Source organism: Numida meleagris, chromosome 1, assembly GCF_002078875.1.
Source record: "Numida meleagris isolate 19003 breed g44 Domestic line chromosome 1, NumMel1.0, whole genome shotgun sequence".
Classification (NCBI taxonomy): domain Eukaryota; kingdom Metazoa; phylum Chordata; class Aves; order Galliformes; family Numididae; genus Numida; species Numida meleagris.
Window position 1 is genome coordinate 89,272,443 of NC_034409.1, and position 20,511 is coordinate 89,292,953.

The window sequence follows — 20,511 nt, forward strand, 5'->3', positions numbered from 1 at the left end:
CAGCTACTTTGACCTGTTTTGTTGTTGTATTAATTTCTCACATCAGTAATGTGAATTCATGCATTGTGCTGAGCTAAATAAATCACACACTGTGGCTCATGACAGATCCAAGCCCTTGAGGAATCACAGTACTGAGATGCTTTACTACGTTTAATAAAAACAAACCCAAAGTCTCATCTGCTTTATATGCATAAAATCACAGTATTGTAAGTCCTCTTGCAGTTCAGAGCCATGTTGAGGCTGTGAGTGCAGTGTGAAGAGGAGGAAAGTAAGCAAAGTCCTTGTCCCCTATCTGTGCCAGTCCCAGGGTATCACTGTAATGAACGTACTGTGAGACTTGCTGGTGGCAGTGCCCACCTTGTGAGAAGGGTATATGTGATTTCTAGTCAGTGTCTGTGAGGCAGTGGTATCTCTAATTTCATCTTCTCTAGTTAGGTTTCCTTCTGCTGCACACTTATTCATCAGTGTTTGTCAGAGAAACCTATACTCTGCTGTCAGACAATAAGTCTAGGTATGTTATTCAGATTTATGTTTCAGCTGGTTTTGTCCTATGCTGAGGTCACAGCTGTATGCTAATTGTTGTGCCTCATTAACCTGTCTCTTCTAGAAACCAAGCCATTCTTTACTACTGTAACATCACTGAAATCAATGGTAAGACAGGAATAATGGAGTATAAATTTAGGATCAACATTCATTTTCCTGAGACTTTTTACTGTATGCTGTAAAAATATTAATGGATCCATTTTTATTCTTAAAGAGATTGACTTGTAAGTATTCCATTTATTAAGAAAGTTCTGAAAACACAAAGGTGTGTGAACTCTTGGATGTGACTTTTACAAGTGCAACCAACCTATGCCGCTACAGCATGTGAATGACAGAAGAGTAAAGTAAAGAGTAAAGCTGGTACACTGTTCTGCTGAAAGCTATTTCTGAAATACAGGAGTGCAGCTGAAATTTTACCCATGGCAATGTGATTATTAGGAGGTCTGTGCAATGAAGTCAGTGGAAAAAAAAACACAGCTGAGTTCAAAAGGAATTGAACGGGCTCTATGATTAGTCATCTGAAAATAAAAGGACAAGGGGAGAAAGCCTGGTACAGATTTGCTGGGTACAAAAAATCCTCACTGACTGTGGAAAATTAGAATTGGCAGATAACAGGCTATATTCTGAAAGCTACTTTTATGGACATCATAAGTATTGCTTTCTGGGATGATCCAGTAATAAAGTACATCCCAAATTGTTGCTTCTTTCATGGAAATGCTACTTCCTTTCTGAGACGATACTCTGAAAAATTCAAATACCTTGTGTGACAAGGCAGGTAATAAAAGGAAAATATCCAGAATAAAAGATACTAGGCTAGACAGGAATTAGGCAAGAGGTAATTCTAACTTTGGCTGCCAAGATATAGATATTACTTGATTATTGTTAGAAGACACGGAAGATTTTAGTTCTCTGACAAGCCAAAATTCATAGAGTAATGACAAATCCTTTCACATTCAAAGAATGCATCTAGAAAATCTATTCTTACTCCACATTTCTCTCTCCTGGCATGCTTGCCAGGCCCCAGGTCCCCACAGCTGGTGTCAACAATAGCTCCACAGGCTTCAGCTATCCTCCCAGATTTGTGCCTGTTTACACAGTTGATTATTGCTCTTCATATATTTTATTTTGGCTTCATAAACCAGAGCTGTTCAGTTTGGTTCCACGAATCACGAACACTGAGCTGATGACACAAAGGCTCAGGTAAAGCTTAGTAATAGGGCAGCTTTCTCATTTTATGTTCCATGAAGGAGAGTCATGGAAGGAGTCAAGGAGAGTCAAAATCCAAATCCTATTCAATACTCACATTATCCACATGCAATTTAGTTAAATGAAGAAATAATCATCACAGTACCCAAAAACAGAGAAACTACATGGTAATAAACTGAAGGCTTGCTATTAAATGTTGTGCAGAGCAAAGATTTAGGAATTTACGTTACATTTCAATCTCTCAAAACAAATATGATGACTAATTTGTTAATTGCTACTACACTATGCAGTTTCCAGGGTTACCTTAATCACTATCAAAGAGTAGTATTCTAACAATATTACCCCTGTTATTTAGTTTTGAGAAGGAGACTGTGAATGTTTTCTCCTATTGATATGCCAAACAAAAAATAGGTGCTTTGCTTTCAAGTATTTTTAGGTTTCTTCTTTATTCTCTGAAGATCACCAAACGAAGAGAGCTGCAGTTAAAGCTGTTCTCCAATTTTAGGTGGCATTCCCTGACAGAGTTTAAGTAATTTACAGATAGAGAAAGAACTATTAACGAGCGCAGCACTGGTACCTGCTACTTGCTTACCTCCAAATCCAGGTCTCAGTGCGAAGTCATGGTCCTCTATGCGAAGAAGCTGCTCAGATTTAAGTGGCCGGACTTTGGTGCTGTCAAGTTTCCTCATTTTAATTTCTCGTTTGCTATGTTTAAAGAAAATAAAAAAGTAAGAAACTTTTTTTTTTCTGCCCGAGAGAAGGCTCATTTAATGAAGCAGAGATTCAAGAACCCTGGACAGTTGAATCTGGACCAGTGAGGGAAATGACTACATTAGTAAAGCTGGGGAGATCCATATTGTGAAAGATGGGGAAATCAGACATGAGGGCACCAAGGTTCATGAGGAACACCTATTAAAATATTTATTACGTACAAGAAGTTCAGTCCTCAGAGACTGAACCTATCACTATGCAAGAGATGAGAACCAACTGAAAAAAACGGTACTGTCCACATTACCCCTTTCAACAAAGATTTGGAAATAGCACTGTATATCCATGGTTTAAAAACCATTTCATATTATCTATATTATAAGGACAACTATATTTTTATTATAAATGTTTTTGTTTGGTTTTTGTTTGTTTGTCTTTTTCCCCCTAAGAGCTCAAATGAGTCAATAATTTCCCAGGGGAATTCTGAGACTGATAGTCCTGGATCCAGGAAGTTGCTTTTTGAGATCCTCTCAAACATTCATCAGTTGTAGCCATGCTACATGCTAACATGCAACTTCCTGTTTATTTTTTGCTCATTATCTCATCCACTGTTTGCTGTTCAGCCACACAGTATTTATTTGCATCACAGAAATACTGTCTCTGTGGCTTATGTCATGTTGCACATAACTGAGCCTGTGGGAAGCACAGAGGCAATACAGATGAACCCGGTCAGATGCCCTCATCAGGTTGCCATGAATTCTGCAGTTGTTCCTAGGGACTGCTGCTAACTCTCTTCCCTTCACAGAATGTACTGCACCACAGTCTAGATTCCATGCAGAAGTTCACTACCTGAGAAAGGAACTGATGTACTACGTCTGCATTTAAAGTGACCAATAGCTGCCCATCACAGTGCAGCCTTCCTGTCCATTTTTCTTGTATACAGAAAGTATGTCACAAACAGCAGGGAGGTCAGTACATACTCATATCCCAAAGTATTCGGGTTAAAACACAGAGAAGGTCTGCAGCCAGACGTGGCAGCTCAGTGACATAGCCTTTAGAAAGCGTCTGTTACATTGTTTACTTTGGCTATAAGGAAAATGCAATGATGCTCCCTTCAGTTTCCACTCCTTCTTGTGTGACCTGCTCTAAGTGCCTGGCTCCAAGTAGTAACAGAACCAGTCAAAGCTTAGCTGGAACATTATGCTTAGTTCAGGGCATTCCTTTTATGAAAGATGTGGGAAGATCTCAAAGAATTGTTGCTGCTTAATCTAGAGGAAGAAGACTGAGGGAATGCACCAGTCTTCAGAATGCATGACGAGCTTTTACAGGGCCCTTTTTCCATGTCCTCTCACAGGTAGGGTGGGCAGTGGCAACAAGGGAGATCTGTGTTACCCCCTGGTGAAAACAGATTGCTTGGGGAGGTTTTGGGCTACATATTAGACAGATATCTGTAGGAATGAATTAAATACAGCTGCTTCGCCACAGGCAAGGGAATCTCCCTAGAGATCATTTCTTTCATGCCTTCTGTGATTCACCGAGACTTTGCTGCCAGTGACTCTAATTGTTACTTTAGACTGGATGATTGAAATTTGTTCTATTTGCCCTGTAGTCAAACACTGAATAGGATGAGATACAAAATACCTTAAGACAAGGCGTATCTGCAGCTACTTCAGCTTTTTTCTCCTCCCTCCACCTCCTACCCCCTTTTTTCAATAACAAAGGCCAAGAAATTACTTCTAAAAATGCTGCATCACAGGGGTGCTATGATGTCACTGGCTGCTAGGCCACTCAGAGTCACTGGGCTTGACCAAGTTTATCTACCTGTGTATTCTTGAATGCCTATAGCAGTGTTGCGTGAACCAAAATATCAGGGCAATCATCCATCAGGTATATCAAAGAAAGACTTTAGTTTTCTCATTATTAAAATTACATGGATGCTAAAATGAAACCTCATGCTTCAGAGAATTAAAGCTACCACAAGCAAGTCTGTCTGCATCAGAGCAGAACAGGCAGTGGAAATGAACACCTGCAGTGCTCTGTAACAGCCATGCGGGGAAATTCTGCTGCTTGGGAATTGGTGTAAAATGAAATGATGAACTGTGTTCAGAATGCCATGGCACAGCTAATTTAGTTTGGAAGCACTAGGTTATTTGTCATTAGATGTGCCGAGGAAGATGCCTGTTTGAGGCTCTCATGATTTCACTGGAAGAAACAGGCTAAACCTATGGTGCATCTGTTACATCTTACTGGAAATAAGTATGTGACTGAGGAAAAATTTCCCTAGTCATCTCAAAAGGGAAAACATAAGCACCCACGTCAGGAGATTTTTCTTAATAAGCCACTGAAAATACATGCTTTAGGATTTTGTTACTTCTTCCATTTTCTTGTATGAGGAAAAATAAACAGAAAAGCTGCATAAACAGAAGGCATCTTTTACGTCCACTTACTCGAACAGCATCTTCAAGCTGATGCTCTGTATACAAATGGTGGAGTAACTGTAAGTATTTCTAGCTGCTCTCAGAAGTGGTTATTCAAGCTAGGAAAGATCCTGCAGGGGTCAGAATAGTCTTTCCATTACAAATGTGTGGCATCTTTCCTTCAGTACCTCTCTTTGGCAGAAAATATTTTTTAACTGTAAAGGGAAAAAAAAAACTGCTTACACGCAGTTGTGCATATTCTTGACATTAATTTCATGGATGCTGGTACCATTGCACATGTAAAGATATCAACATTTCTAAAAATCCCATTAAAAGATCTAGGTGGTTTTTTTTTTTTTAAGCACACTCTAGCTTCACTTTTTTCTCCTGCTTGCCTGCCACTCCTACCCAAGGCTAAGTGTTCTCCAGCAGATATTCCTTTAACATCAGCATCTGGACTCCAGATGTTGTTCCTTGGCTAAGAGAGTATTACATTCTCCTCACTGCAGCTTTAAAGTTGTTTAACTGATGACTCAGAGGGAATTGCATGCATGTATTTGTTTACTCCCAAGAAATCCTAGACTCATATCTTGCTATTGATTGGTACCACAGCATTGTGAAATCATCAGCAGATATTTTCATGAGTGCTCCTTCCCACGGAGCCAATTCCATTAAACAGCAGAAGAGAAAGACTTAAGTGTAGGTCTCAGAAGAGCTTCTCAAGGTCACTCAAAGACCACAGTGGTGTGGCAGTTGCCAGTGGAACACTTTGTTCTCACAAAAGCACACCAGAGACATAGTTTATATTTCAGTGGCCTATTTGGTATGCAGCTTTGGCTAGAGCACCATAGCCTAGGAGTCCAAATGTAGTAGCTGATTTTCCATCCTTGTGTGGCAGACGTCAGGGTGTGCTGTTTGAGAGGAAAAGCCCGCATGCACTTAAGGAAAGAACATCTCTCTTTACGTGTCTGGGGTAGCTGTAACAAATGGATATCTGATGGGTGGCTTGGTGTTGGCATAGATCTAGGCAATGGAAAAAAATGGGCTTGTCAGCCTAAGTGAAGCATGTGCTCAAGAGACCGCTGCTTTCAGTTATAACACCTCTAGCTTTCACAGTTGTCTTCCAGGCGACATTTACATTATGTAAATGAAATTGTAGCCTATAATTAAATTCCAACAGAGGACATAAAAAGCATTTGAAGTGTTTCACATCACAGAGGGAAGACAATCCTGCTGGCATTTATATGGGAATTTATTGGAAGCACTAGCTCTTCAGATACAAAACTAGTGAGACAGCGTTTGGATGCTTCACTACCCAGATTTGTTTCACGGTCTTGTGGCTCAATGCCTTGTTGTCTCACAGAGCTTTCAAAGAGCAGCTTGTCATTACCTAGAAAACCAGAGCAACTAATTCAGAATTCTTTAACAACCAATGAATATGTGGCAGGCTTTTAAGGACAAACTTATCTGCTCCTATGTAACCTCAAAATAAGTAACAAGAAGTGAAAGGTCAAAAGGCTGCTCAAGGAAATCAGATCATTTCTGGCTGAAGCATTTAACCACATAACACCATCAGTGTAGTTCCATAACTAGTGGCTTCTGGGGAGTGATGCGGTTAGTAACCTAACTGGTTGCCTTTAACTTACCAGGTTATTGAAACTTTTCTATGGTTCAAGGAGAAACCAGACAAGTGAATGAAAAAGAAATCCACAGAAGGTCGCTAAGTCTGCAAAAATAACACCAAACACAGTAAGTTTCTGTGGGAAATATAGTGACTGGAGGCCCAGCAGCTGTAAGGAGAAAATATTTTCTGTGTTTGCCCTGTACTTATTCTTCCAAACTGCTGCTTACAGCCATTGTGAGAAAAGGTCACAGTAGTACATGGGCATTAGGTCAGATCTTATGTGGCTCTTCTGTTTTAATGCCCCATTCTACTTATAAGAAAGCAAAGCCCTTACAGCAGACTGGAGGAAGGCTGCAGCACCTCTGGATATTCAGGAAGTTATAAACACCTTTCCAGCACCATCCTCATCTTGATAGACTTTGAAAAATCTGAAACTCACATTTCAGGAATAACAGGCAGGAGAAGTGTTGCTTTCTGTTACACTAATTTAGTATCCAAGATACCATACTTCCCTAGTGGAGAAGAAGTTATCACACTCAAAATGAAACTAGCTGAGTTTATGAAAAGTGTACTCCGAAGGACTCTTTCGTGAAAAGAATACCATGAAGGACTCTAGATTTAATGGCCAGAAAGTTCTTTACAGTGATACGTTCCTGAGGTACTCCAGCTACTACCAAATCAAAGGTAACTAAAAGGTAGAATTACAGAACTTATTCCCAGGAGAGTTTGTGGAGTTATATAGTAATGTAATCTCAGAAACTTTTAACACATTTGTCAAATTTTGAAACTCAGATAGATACAGGCATCAAAATTGTACAGTTCTCTCTCTCTCTCCCCCCCTCTCTTTCTCTCCTCTCTGCATTTCCAAGTGTTCAGTGACATCAGCAACACGTATGGCCAAAAAGCCTAATATCTGGATAGTCAAATGTTTTGTTCTTTGCTTTAGGAAATGGACCACGAGAATAATCTCTTTCTCATGTACTTTTGGTTAATGCTTTAAAATCTTCTTTACAAGAGAACGCAGACAAATAGCTTTGGAGGGAGAATTGGGTTACTCTATTAAACCAGAGGAACTTGTAGGTTAAGTAACATTTTCACATGGGATTCTTTCTAAAAGGCCACCCATTTAACTAAGGCCATCTGTCAGCTGTGTCCCTAATAACTCTGGTGCTGGCTGAAAGGTTTTTCCCCAGCATGAAAAAGAGGCCGGTGGAAAGTCAGCCCCTGTTGCAATGTACTGGAAGATAATGCTGTCTTTAGAAACAGAATCAGAGAAAGAATCAAACAAAAAGAAATTAAATGTGTTTGGATCCATTCCACGGAAAAGCTGATTTGCAGCTGTTAAGCTTTGGGATCTTCTATGGCTCAGATTCTGCGGTCTTCTTCCCAATTCCAAATTTTAAATCACAAGGGCCTAGCAAATGGTACAAAAGGGCAAACCTTTGCCTCGCGTAAAGAAAACTGAGACCCCAGTCAGCATTATCTGAGAATGCAGTGCTGGCATTCCTCCTTGCTTCTATTCTGTTAACATCCTTCTTCTGCTTGTCTCACAGGACCGTCCTGTGAATCCAATTTGTAGGTACTAGTAAAGGTCTGTGAAGATGGAGGGGCTACTGTGCTAGTATTGTTCCTGTTCCTGACCTGTTGTCCTGAGGCAAGAGGTCAGCAATGTCCAGCAGGATGCCATATTTGCTGTCTCCTCCCATCAGGCTTTCCTCCTGCTTTCTAAATTAGTATGCCAGTGATGAAGCAACTCCTCTCAGCTACAGCAGAACAGGACACATGCAAACAACAGTAGCATATGTTTCCCTTTTACCAGTGACAAAAAAAAAAAAATGTATCAGTAAGCTTAAAACAGACCATTACCCCTAAGGCAATAATAAGATATTTTACTCTGTTTCAGTTTGATTCTTAACTGCTTCCTGAGACTAATAAAGTCCCAGATTAGACTTCATTTTGATATTAGGTCTAGTTCTGTTTATTTTAATTATAGCAAATAATCACACACTCATACTCACTCCAAAACTATCAGTGTTTGAAGCAGTCTGCCAGTAGGCGTTCTGTTCCCGAGCACTTGGCGTTGACCAAACTTGAACCTACGACCTTGAGAAAATCCAGAAATACCAAGCTATACAGCATCTGCAGGCACTTCCATTGTGTCACTGGGATATGCTCTCTTGCCCTGCATTGCTTAACCATGATTTTAACAAGATATGTAAGGACTCAGAGATATATCACTGCTGGATTATCACATACGGAGAGATACAGAATGTAAACAGCTGTATGCCTGTTACAAAGCATATAACTTTAAAAATAGCTTACCCACACTAGAGGAGTCCAATCATGTTACTTTTCCTCGATAGGTGATTATTATGAACAAACTACCAGCTCCCCTGTCTACTTGAATAGGAAGGTCAAGGACATGGAAAAGTGCAACAGTTGCATCATTTCTCCTTCCTTAAATAAGGCTACTTATTACAATGTCTCCAACTTTTCTACAAAGACGGGCTTTGCTTTGATCACCACTGGCAGCCAGCAGTCTGTTTACACGCTGTGAGGTTATTTGGGAAACACACTTAGAGGGCCCACACCTAAAATATGAAATTGTGTTTGTGGGAAAAAGCACAAACACTTTGCACAAAACGTTAAATGTAGAAAGCTTTGTATTCCTATTTCTTTTAAACCACCAACTTGATTGGAAAGACTAAGAATGGATACAACCTCCTTTCCAATGTTGAAAGCATAGGCATATTGCAGAAAGGGAGCACACTGTGTTGTCAATAACAATAAAGTACAATTCACCTCATTTAGTACCATAAGAATGTCTTCAGTATCTTGATAGCGTAGCTGCTCTGCTATTTACTTAATGGAAGTCATTTTATAATGTTGGCATTAAACTTTGGAAGGCATTTCTACTTCTTGTAATGGGAGTGAGAGAGCTAAAATAGTCAGTATATCACAGCAGTATTCTGATTCCATAAAATTTCAAAGAGCTGTTTGTGGGCATGTGCACAATCACATGAAATATATACAGGAAATCACAATATGAAATGTCTGCTTATGAAAAACCTCTGATAATTAATAGTTTAACATTTCTCTTTTGGGAACACCCTATCCATACACTATGTATAGCGTAAATTCAGAAACTGGCAAAACAGGGCAATAAACAAACAAGATGCATTGAAAGACTGCTGACAGACAGCATAAAGTTTATCAGATGAACATAGACAGAGGGAACACGTTGCTTACCTGTTATGCTTTCTTAAGAATGAGAATTGTTGCCGATGGTGAAGATGGTGACGCTGACTTGGAGAGCTGTGTAGCACTGCTGTCGGCCACAGGCAGGTGAAGAACAGTAGCTTAATGACCAGGACCATCTCTTCCAAAGATAAATGCACCTGATCAGCCAATCCACCTTGCTGACTTTTTATTTTTAGTGTTTTTACTGCTTAGAAACAGCATATCATACAAAGGATGCACATGAAGCAAGGCATCACTGAAGAAAGAAGACAGTGGCATCCCAGTTCTGATGCCCTCTCTGAGTTCCCCTCATGTTTTGGCAAAACATAAAAATTCCTTAAGCTCTACATCCCTGCAGCATCTGCTGTCAAATCAGAAGCACCTTACTTTTAGAAATGTAGTAGATACAGCAATTTGTTTTGCCGGGCTGCAGTCTGATCCATTGCTTCCACTCTTTCAGCACAGGCGCATATATGAATTCTCCATCACCCGCTCAGTAACCTCTTCAACATAGCCTGTGCAGGCAAAGTGATGTCAAACATTTAATCCCCCTTAAATCCCACACAAAACCATACAAAAATCTGCTTTAATGACAAAGGTCTCTAAATTAATCTTTCTTTCTATATATGTGTGTATCTGCTCAAAATAATTTTCTGTAAAGATCAAGCTCTTTCATTAACTGGCTACATTGCGTTGTCTTCCCAACCATTAACATCATTACTGATTCTGTGGTCTGTAGTATAAAGCATTTTGTCTGTAAGTACAGAATGGATAATGTCATGAAAAAAGTCCAACTTACATGTGAAGTCTCATTTCAATACTCCTGATTAACATTGGAAAATACTGACGATCTTTTTTTTTTTTTCCTAAGCTCTGCAGCTATTTAATTTATCCTACATTTATAAAGTGCGTGCATGCCTAAGTATCCCTACACCACCCCTAATGTTATCTTAATTTCATTTAGCCTGCTCCGCCTGTTCAATGGCAAATTGAATTGCAAAACATTTAATCAACAAAATGCTGCTTAGGCATTCATTTCAGAGTGCCCGTTTCTCCTATTAAAGGTGATAAGATCTCTTGTGGACTCAAAACTGGGCAATAACCAACACACCTCCTTAGCTGACACAGTCAATATATCCTTTTAAGAGCAAGTTCAGTAATTATCAAAACCATCAGCATATGTTTATTGTTCTTTACCTAGAAAACAAGAGAGATGTGACTGAAAGTTAGGGGAGGTGGAAATCCCTAACCCCCATCTAACAGAAATGGAAGTAATTCAGGTCTCCTCACAGTAGGCTTCTTCCCGAGTCAGACAAACAAACAGGGAAATAAAAAACCCACCCACTACTTTATCTGCTGAGACTGTTAACATCAAAGCATAACAGGATAATCATTTCGTGATGTAGGCATCTGCCTCCTTAGAAGTCCCCTGTGATTTTGAACTAAATCTATTTGGCCCAAGAAATAACAATGAGATGCAAACTATTTCCAGGAGATTACCAAACAACAGCTAATTCCTGCTGATTTTTCCATTTGGAGTTGAAGAGCTGTCTTCCTGGGACTAGTAAGAAAATGTTCCTACCCAATCAGTATAAAAATGTAACAGCGTTAGATTAGATTAAAGGCTTCTAACCCTATTACCCCTCTCACTCTCCACTGTTCACGGTTCAATCCTTTCTTGCTCAACAATCCCACAGAAGACTATTTGTAGCCTGACTTGGAGATAGCCAGATAGTGTTTCCAACAGCTCTTAGCGTATTTCTAGGGTGGACTTTCTGGAGAAGGTAAACATACGCCAAAAATACATAAGACCTTTAACAGGCTCTAGTCATTTGCACCACTGTCTAGGGGGAAAAGGAAAATAAATAACTAAAAAGAATCCATTTCAGGCAGAGAAAATACTTGTTTCCAAGCCTATCTGTTTAAGCTGTCTAGTCTCATCCAGCCTACGTACATCTGAGTATCAGAGTATCTTATTAAATCACATAAGAGAAAACATCCAGAAGCCTTTGAGTCCTCCGCTTTCCCTGCCCAAGCTCAGGCATTACAGTAGCAGCTACAGTAGCAAACCAGATAAAAAACTAGCTACACTGCAAGTTGTGTGGCAAAGGTATCACTGCATGTTCAGATATCTGCTCACTATTCAGTATTAACTCTTTGCCAACCATTTTCCTCAACTACAAAGGGTTAACAACATGTATATTACTTCCAGGGAAGACAGCATAGTCATCCACACTGTTTCCAGAGACTTTGGGGAAAGCCATATTGTAGTGCTTACCATCACCTTTATCTGAAACTGGTAGCTATTATCCTCACTAAGCACGATGGGGGAGGGAGACAGAAAGTCCCATCCTCCATGGAGGATTTCCAAAACATACATATTTCCAGAAATTAATTCTGTCTAGCCCCCACACACGATGTCCTCAGGAGGAACTCCTGCAAAGTGAAAGGGTAGACGTTTCATTCCGTTAATGGATGTGTAGTAACAGTGAGAGCAACTAGATGTCACCCGCAGCAACAGGATTTTTTCATACTAGAGTTGTTTTCATTTCCTCTGGGCAAGAGAGCATTACACAGAGCAGGTTATGATATCATTATAAATTGCCAGTAAGAAAACAAGTTAATCTCTTATGCATTTAATAGTAATCAATTCTAAAAGGATCCTTCTTTGCAAAATAATAAAGACAATAGACTTTGCTTGTTTTGGACAAGTTCTTAACAGCTCCTTGTGTTTAAACACAGTTAGAACATTGTCTCTTTGTTACTACTGAAATACTTCTTTAAAATTATCCCTTCTCTATAGCACGTGAACTCCTTGCAAAGTTTATCTTTTGAGGACAAATCCACTGCATGGTAACGGTGCTTGAGCTCACTGGAACAGCTTACAACCAACCAAGCAAAAGAAATGAAGGTAAGTACACTACCACATATTGAAAAATGATATGCCTCCTTTTAGTCAGAAAAATTATATGCAGTTTCAGGTAATTTCAGTCTGGAACTAGAGACCACTCTCCTCTGCACAACACAAAGCAGAGCAAATCGACAACAGCTATTACCAAAATGCGAACAGAAAAAATGCCAAGGAAGTAGAGATGTTTCAGAGGCCTGTATTTTTCAGGAAATCTGAGCACATCTGAACTCCATTCTAAATAACAGGAACTGAAACAACACAGTACGTCAGCACTAAAATCCTGAAAATTAGCTGCACGAGACATAGAAGAAATACAATGTGGAGCCTGGCATGTATTTTTAATTCTCCTAATAAGAGAATTAAATACATGGACAACGTATTCTTAGGAGTTTCCTGAAACACGCAGGTTTCTAATACACGTTGTAAAAAGCAGAAGGGATGGAGGATATCACAAACAACCAGCAAATCATACAAAGCAGGTTAACCAGAGCTGTCAGTGGGAGAGTTTGAACGCAATACTGCAGTGCAAGAATAGGCAGCGTTCTGCTTTTCTATGGTAACAGGCCCGGTGCATAGCGCTTACCATTTGTACTGTGGTCCCTCACAGAAATACAAGAGTCAGAATTAAGGAAACTACTTATCTCAATACAGATGATACATCATCTTGTGAGAATAAGGTGCCCATTCTCAATTCTTAACAAGATGAAGCAAGAGAACAGCAGAGCCTGAGCATTATGGCCCAGTATGGATGAAGCACTTCATATAACATTTGCAGTGATACGCAGCTCTTACAATCCTATTCTTTACTAAGTCTTTCAGTAGTGTGGCAAATGCACATTCGTGACTGTCCTAAGTAGTCTGAGATAACAAATGGCATACTTTAGGACTGCAAAAGGACCAAAACAGGGAAAAAAAAAAAAAGCCTACAAATGCAGCAAAAAAAACATCTAATCTCAAAAGTGGTGCAAGATTTTTGCAGTTAAACTCTATGGTTTTACAAACAGCTTAAACAGAACTACCAGCTACTGCTCAAACCCTGCCCTCCCCTCTGTCCCTGCAGTGCACCACAACTTGCTGGTTTGCTTTCCTTTCCCTTTTTTATGTAAAATTTTAGCACCACAAGTTCAAATTTCTTGTGAAATTATGGTTCTAAACATATTGTTCCATGCATGTCAGTATCACACTGTCTTTGAAATTCTCGTATCATCACACAGCGCATTCCTGGCATCAAGCACAGCATAAAGTGAAGCAAACCCATCTGTAAATGCAGAGTCACCAGGGACAGTCTACACATGTATGTCACCTGGATCCAGATTGAGCCCAGGGGTCTGGTCTAGGTTCTGACACTCTGTGAAGTCTGGCTCATCTCACAGCTACTCCAGGATGTTAAACATACTGTCTTCAGCATGTTCATGCAAGAACTTTCTTTTCTGACTACTCCTGTATCCATGAACCTGGAGCCACTATTCCACTTTCCCAAATACCCTCATTAATAGCGGAACTAAATCTCAAACCTGCAATTTAAACTCTAGAATTGCAATGGGAAATTACATTAACTCAGAATCCATTGAAAGAAATACAAAATATTTGGCTTTCAGTTGGTTTCATTCGCATCTGAGTGGCCAACACATCTTAAAATAAGTACTCCGAGAAATGTACACAGCCAGTGTACATGCAAGAAATCCTGGTGAGATAAAATCCTGTAAATGAAGTGTAAATTCAGCACTCTGCTTTTTCTTCTCACGAGTGAACATTCAGTTGCAATGGCTCATCAAGAGAAAGTGCAATTCATTAAAAAGTAAAGGACAGCAAAAAAATGCCTAAATTTCTCTGACTCTTTGCATTCTCATTTTTCAGTTTCTAAACTGAGAATTCTTTCTTTTGCCATTCTGCTCCGACAGACCAATCACTTAATTAATTTAATTCCTAAATCCCTTTACTTAGCTTTTACAGCAGCAATTCTGAAAGTAAAATGATCAGTTTTAGTGCCTCTTGTTAAGGAACAATGTGTGTCTTGAAAAAGAAAAAACAAGCAGCCACATTCACGCTGGATATACACTTACAAACTCACTGGTTTAATGGCAGAAAACAAGGCATTAATGTAACTGTTTTGTCTTTGCACAACTCCACCTTAACCACAGGTGCTAGATACAGCTATTGAGCTCTTCCTTTCCTGTCTATCTCCTTCCAGCAAGAATGTTGAGAGTTTGCTTCTTTATGTTTGTAGAACACATCTCTTTAAAATTCTCGGTGTCTTTCACAAAGGAAGATCAAGGGGGAACCCATATGGCCGAGTAACTCACAGAAAACGGGAGCAAGCTAGTTTGCCATGGTGCTTCAATGTGAAAAGCCCGAACATGGTGCTTCAATGTGAAAAGCAATATCTACTGTGTGTGATTTTTTTTTCTTTCTTTCTTCCATGGCAGTTTGGCAAATACCAGTGTCTCTTGGTGGCGCTCAGCAGTTAGATCCTAATTGCTATCTGAAGCTCGTTTGGCTCATTTCCCTCCACAGACTGCAACAAACCAAGTCAGCAACGGCATTTGCCCTCTTCTTGCTGCCACCTCGAAGTTCACTAAGCACTTCTACAAAGGGAAATCAGAACACACCTGGTTTATTGTCCAGGAGTTAACCATATCTCAGACAGGAACCAATTTATAAAATGCATTGCATCTCTGCTAAATTCCTCCTGCTGTCACCTGCTAATGCGAGGAGAAAAAAAAACCTGTTGCACAGTGGAAAATATGTGGCTTTCAGCTTTAGCGCTGCAAACTTTTTTGATTTTTGCAGTCAAAACAGAGACAGATTTATTTATCGATTAAAGTCTGGTCTCTGCTGGACACAAAACAGCTTCAAAAGCCATCAGGCACAATTCAGTGGTTGTTTTCCAGCCTTTCCCACCGATAACTCCCAGAGAAACAGATGTTCGCACCACAAAGCAAGTGCTCGTTTCGAAACGGGCGGCCAAATTTAACTCACCAAATTCAGGTTTTATTAACGTTTGGCTCGATGGAAGCGCCCTCGCGCTGCCAGCGCCATGACACGCGCAGCACCGAGATGGCGGCCGCGCGGAAACGGCTGCTCCCAGCGGCCGCGAGGTGGCAGCGCCGCCCGCCCGCGCTCGCTCGCTGTCCAGCGGCCGCGCGCAGGTGTGGGGTGGCAGACCCAGGCTTTCTTCCCGCCCTCCCCCGCAGCCTGCCTGGGGTGGTAGGGCGGCAAAAGTAGAGAAGCTCCGCGGCTGGCGGCTGGGGGTTTTGGTTTACGCGCCTTGCCGTGCTTCCACAGCCATGCGCCAGCCCAACGGGAGGAGGAAGGCATTAAAAATGGGAGAGGTGGGGAGAAGGCCAGAAAGCCGGCTGGATGTGGAGGGTGGCTTTCAGCAGTCCTGAGGAAGAGGGTCCTCATCTAGGGGACAGCGTGAGGCAAAGGCTAGCGGGCAGATGGAGCTGGGAATTTGCAGGATGTAAACTTTGCTAGGCCGTACTATATTGCACACAGCAAGTGACCATTAGAAATATTTAGAATTGAAATGAAGGTAGCAGCTTCATGAAGTATGAAAGCTCTGTGGGAGCAGATGGGCTTTAGTCAGAGCGGTGGGAAGTAAGAACACCGGGAAAAGGTGAAGAAATTACAGAATCACAGAACTGTAGGGGTTGAAATGGAACTCTGGAGATCGTCCAGTCCAACCCCCGCTAAAGCAGTTCCCTACAGCAGGAAAGCATCCAGGTGGGTCTTGAATATCTATCTCCAGAGGAGGAGGCTGCACACTTCTCTGGACAGCCTTTGCCAGTGCTCTGTCATTTTCAGTTAAAAAAAAAAGTTCTTCCTCATGTTCGTATGGAGCTTCCTGTGCTCCAGTCTTTGCCCGTTGTCCCTTGTCCTGTCGCTGCATGCCACCAAAGAGAGCCTGGCCCCATCCACTTGACTCCCACCCTTTAGATACTAACAGTGATGAGATCCCCTCTCAGCCTTATCCAGACTGATGAGTCCTGGGTTTCTCAGCCTTTCTTCATACAGGAGATTCTCTAGGCCATTTTACTAAATCCATTAGTTTAAAAAAAAAAAAAAAAAAGGCAGACCTTTCCATGAACATAACCCAGAAAACTAGATTTACTTTGTATCAGCAATATACTACATAATTACCTCACGTAGATTAAGAATATTTTAGGTAGTGATAAAATACAGAAGGAGCCTGCTCAGAAGTGATATTCTCCTTCCAGAAATCCCTTTCTGCAAAGACACTGCAGAGCACTGTCATCCACCATAGCCTATAGCAGGGAGCTCCACAGCAGAGCTGCCCAGCGTGTGGATAAACACCTCTTCACACCTGTCTTAAACCTGCCATTGACCCCACTTTTTACTGTCATTCTTTGGTGTTTTCTCTGCATTGTTTTGTTTTGTTTTCATTTCCTTGTGATTGCTCGTGCTGGAGATCTCCTTGTAATTTGCATGGCACATAGGGAGATACAGGCTCCAGTACAGAAACTGGTTTGTGCTATTGGGCCCTGCTGTATAACTCAACACAGACAGTGTCCTCTACTACCGTATAGCCCCTGCCAGGTGACATCAGGTGGCACGCCATCAGCACTGACTGCTGTGACCTTATGCAGGTGGCATGACTAACACATTTTAAGAAGGGGAATGGACCCCTTACATCCCACATTCTTTTCTTATTTATAATCTGATCCCTTTAGCAAAAGGCATTCTTACAGCCTCAGCAAATAGCCTTCATTTGTCACAGATTTTACCAGGATTGTCAAAATAAATTGTGGAAATAAACACCACAGATTAGCTGATGTGGAAATAATTTGGGGAACAATGTCATAGGCATTTTGCTCCCAGACTTCAAAAGTTGTCAAGCACAAAAATTCAGGATGACTTGAAGACAGTTGATTTTAAAGAGCAGGCATGAGCTACTGTTTGCTTGCCTTCTATTTTGTTAGTCTTCAGTGGTCACATTTAAAAGCTTTTCCAGTAACAAGAAACATCGTTTTGTTTTGCAGGGAACATAGTTCTGCCAAGTATTACATTATGGTGTGTTCTACATCCACATTCAGGAAAATGCCATAGAGAGGAATGTGATAAACATGCTAGATATAGCTGTGGGAGTCAGTCCATGGTGTGCAGACTTGGAGAACAGGAAGAGAAGAACAGATTATGCTTGGGAAATGCAGAGATAGTTCGACACCCTGTGATGGGAGGAGTACAGTTAATACCATGTGGATGGGGGAATGTACATGCCGACTCATACATGAGAGATTTCCAGAAGTGTGAGATAACTGAGACTCAACTCTGAGTCCATGTCAAGAATTAGATTAATTTTTGGTGGCAATGGATTTATGCCTCTTTCTGAATAAACACAGAGTTGATTAAAACCTGCAGCAAAGTACTGGGTTGCACAGGCTCAGGAACTGAGAGCATGCAAGACTTGCAGAATTCTCTCCAGTATTTCTGAAGTGTTTTGGTGGTTTTTTTTTTCTTTCTGTAACAAACTAGCTTCACTCATCACATGGAGTGCAATGTGCAGCTGCTATCAGTGCACATAACTGTGTAACTCGCTCCCAAAGAGCATGACCCTCCCAAAGCAGGAGGCATCACTCAGTCACAGCGTAGGAACTCTGAACGCACCCAGGCTTCCAGTGTTGCACCCTCCATCAACACACTGCAGCTCCCAGCCCCACAAACCTTTCACAAATATGCCACACCTGTGTGATCCGATTACTTACTGAGTATATGGATTTCTCCCACCAATGGTGATACTGAGGGATTGTCTTCATTACTAATTTTTTTTTTTTAATCACCCCAAAGATCTATGTGACAGCATCTGTTGTTGTATCACAAGTCTCTTCCCACTGCATCAAGAGAGAACTGAACGAGAGGCAAACACTCAGGGCTATGAAATTAGGCTTTGTGGAATGCTAAGGAAAAATAAACCACTTCTGATTGTTTTACTGAAAATCTATTTCTCTCCTTTCTGCTTTTCACAAGGCTTCTTTTGCCTGTTCCCTTTTTAGGCTGCATATCAAGGAGCTCAGCAATAGCGAAAAAAATGGTGTAAAAGATATGGAGTCCAGCATATCGTGATTCAACAGAGAGACAGTTATTAAATCCTCTGCTTTCTGCTGCCTGCAGCGTTTTCAGCATTTTGTAAGTAAAGCTATTTGAAAAGCTGTTTTCTGTACTACAGCATTAAATGAACAAAAATACTTGTATTTTTCATTGTATTTATAGTTGAAAGCATTGAATATCCACTGCTCGTTGTGTAGTTTCCACCCCTTCCATGTCAACACCCTGACCATGCAAGATCTTAATTCTGTATGAAACCTGTATGAAACCTATATAAAAATATGTATTAATATTGATGTAACTGCTCCTGCAAGAGCAAGGTAGACAGATCTATAACTACTGCTGAATATTTTTCCTTGCTAAACAGTAGATAATGCTCTGATACCACGCCATATCTATAGGAGGAAAATGTAGGATTTAGAAAGACTGTACCTAGTCATTCAGAATCAGCCTGAAAGTGCAGCTACACAAACTGAAGTAAAAAGCAATCATGAAGCTTAATACCCACTGGCAACAATTCACGTTTCTGTTTACACTTTGAAAATCCTCCTTGCCTTAAATTTTCTTATAGAGATGCATATTTCCATGTGTTTTTATAAAAACTTTCATGTTTATCTTTTCTTGCTCAGAACACAGCTGGTCAATTAAAGGCTGTAAGTCTTAGCAAGTGTACTAATACACACTCTCAAATATATAAGAGAATTACATGAGTGTTATCATTTGCATTGTCATCATTGAAAATAATGTGTTTTCGTTATACGAACATCCTTCTAAAATCTTACACAAAACAAAGGGGCGAATCTCACCTTCCTACAGCCAACAATTCAAATTCAAATGGAAAGTGTAGGTCAGGAAGCAGCAATAGTCACAGTGAAGTAAAAGCTCATGAATCATCTCCATGCTGCTCATTGAGTGTCAAAACATTATATATATATATATATATATATATATATATATATTTGGTGTTTTAAATGAAGATGGAGAAACTGTTCATGTAAAAATCCCAGAGGAAAAACAAGGAATCATCAAAAATCCATTTTACCATTTTTAGTGGGGAAGAGACTTTAAAATGCTTGAAAAGTATTGGAGGTTTTGGCCACTGGCTTCCCTTTCACAATGAATGTAAAACTCCACTTTCCATTTTAAAAAGCTCAGTTGATAGAACAGCACATGATAAGATAAACACAAATGCAAACACTCCTCATCTAAACATCTATCTGCATGTATGCCCAGTATAATTAAACATGGCAAGTCTAACTTAGTTCCTTTTTTTTTTTTTTTATTTAGTAGCAAATTTTAGAGGTAAAATGCAGCAGCTCTCAACATTCATTGGATTAGAATACAGCACGTAATTTTCCTCATGTCCTCGCAACCCCTTGAATATAGTTTTTTTTTTCTCAATGAAAATCACTTTTTTAATAAAGGAAAATGTCTAAAGACTTTAGTCAAGGAGTAGCAGATAAAGATCCTAAGGATGGATACAAAAAAATTGATGGTCTCGGTTCAAAAACACATGTAGTATAAGGCAGAATCTTTAAATCACAGCACAGCCTCCATCATTTCACCATCATTTGCAGCCTCAGGATATTAAAGAGCTAAAATTGAAGCAGACAGGCAGAGCTAAGCATAGTGCTGCCTGCAGCACGTTATTTCCTCTGTGCCATTGCGTATGGGCCTATGAAGCTTGCAGTCCACTCATCTGTAGATCTTCTGGCAGCTTACAGACTGACAGCCTGAAGGTACTTTGATACTGCAGATTCTGAAACACAGAGCTTCGTGAGCTGTCAGCAAAGGTG

General features: G+C 40.4%; 1 protein-coding gene and 1 long non-coding RNA gene across 2 annotated transcripts in view; one reads left to right on the forward strand and one right to left on the reverse strand.

The window, feature by feature from the left end:
- GABRR3 (gamma-aminobutyric acid type A receptor rho3 subunit) overlaps positions 1-5,081 on the reverse strand; it is a 26,345-nt gene extending 21,264 nt beyond the window's left edge. The window contains exons 1-2 of the mRNA XM_021401820.1: positions 4,905-5,081; positions 2,342-2,454 (exon numbers count right to left, since the gene is read on the reverse strand). Coding sequence (XP_021257495.1) covers positions 2,342-2,454; positions 4,905-4,915 — 124 coding nt within the window. The 5' untranslated portion in view covers positions 4,916-5,081. The remainder of the gene's footprint in view (positions 1-2,341; positions 2,455-4,904) is intronic.
- Positions 4,251-18,822, forward strand: LOC110401117. The gene is made up of 4 exons (XR_002440262.1): positions 4,251-4,344; positions 6,524-6,623; positions 12,542-12,649; positions 18,664-18,822. It is a non-coding gene; the product is annotated as an uncharacterized LOC110401117 (long non-coding RNA).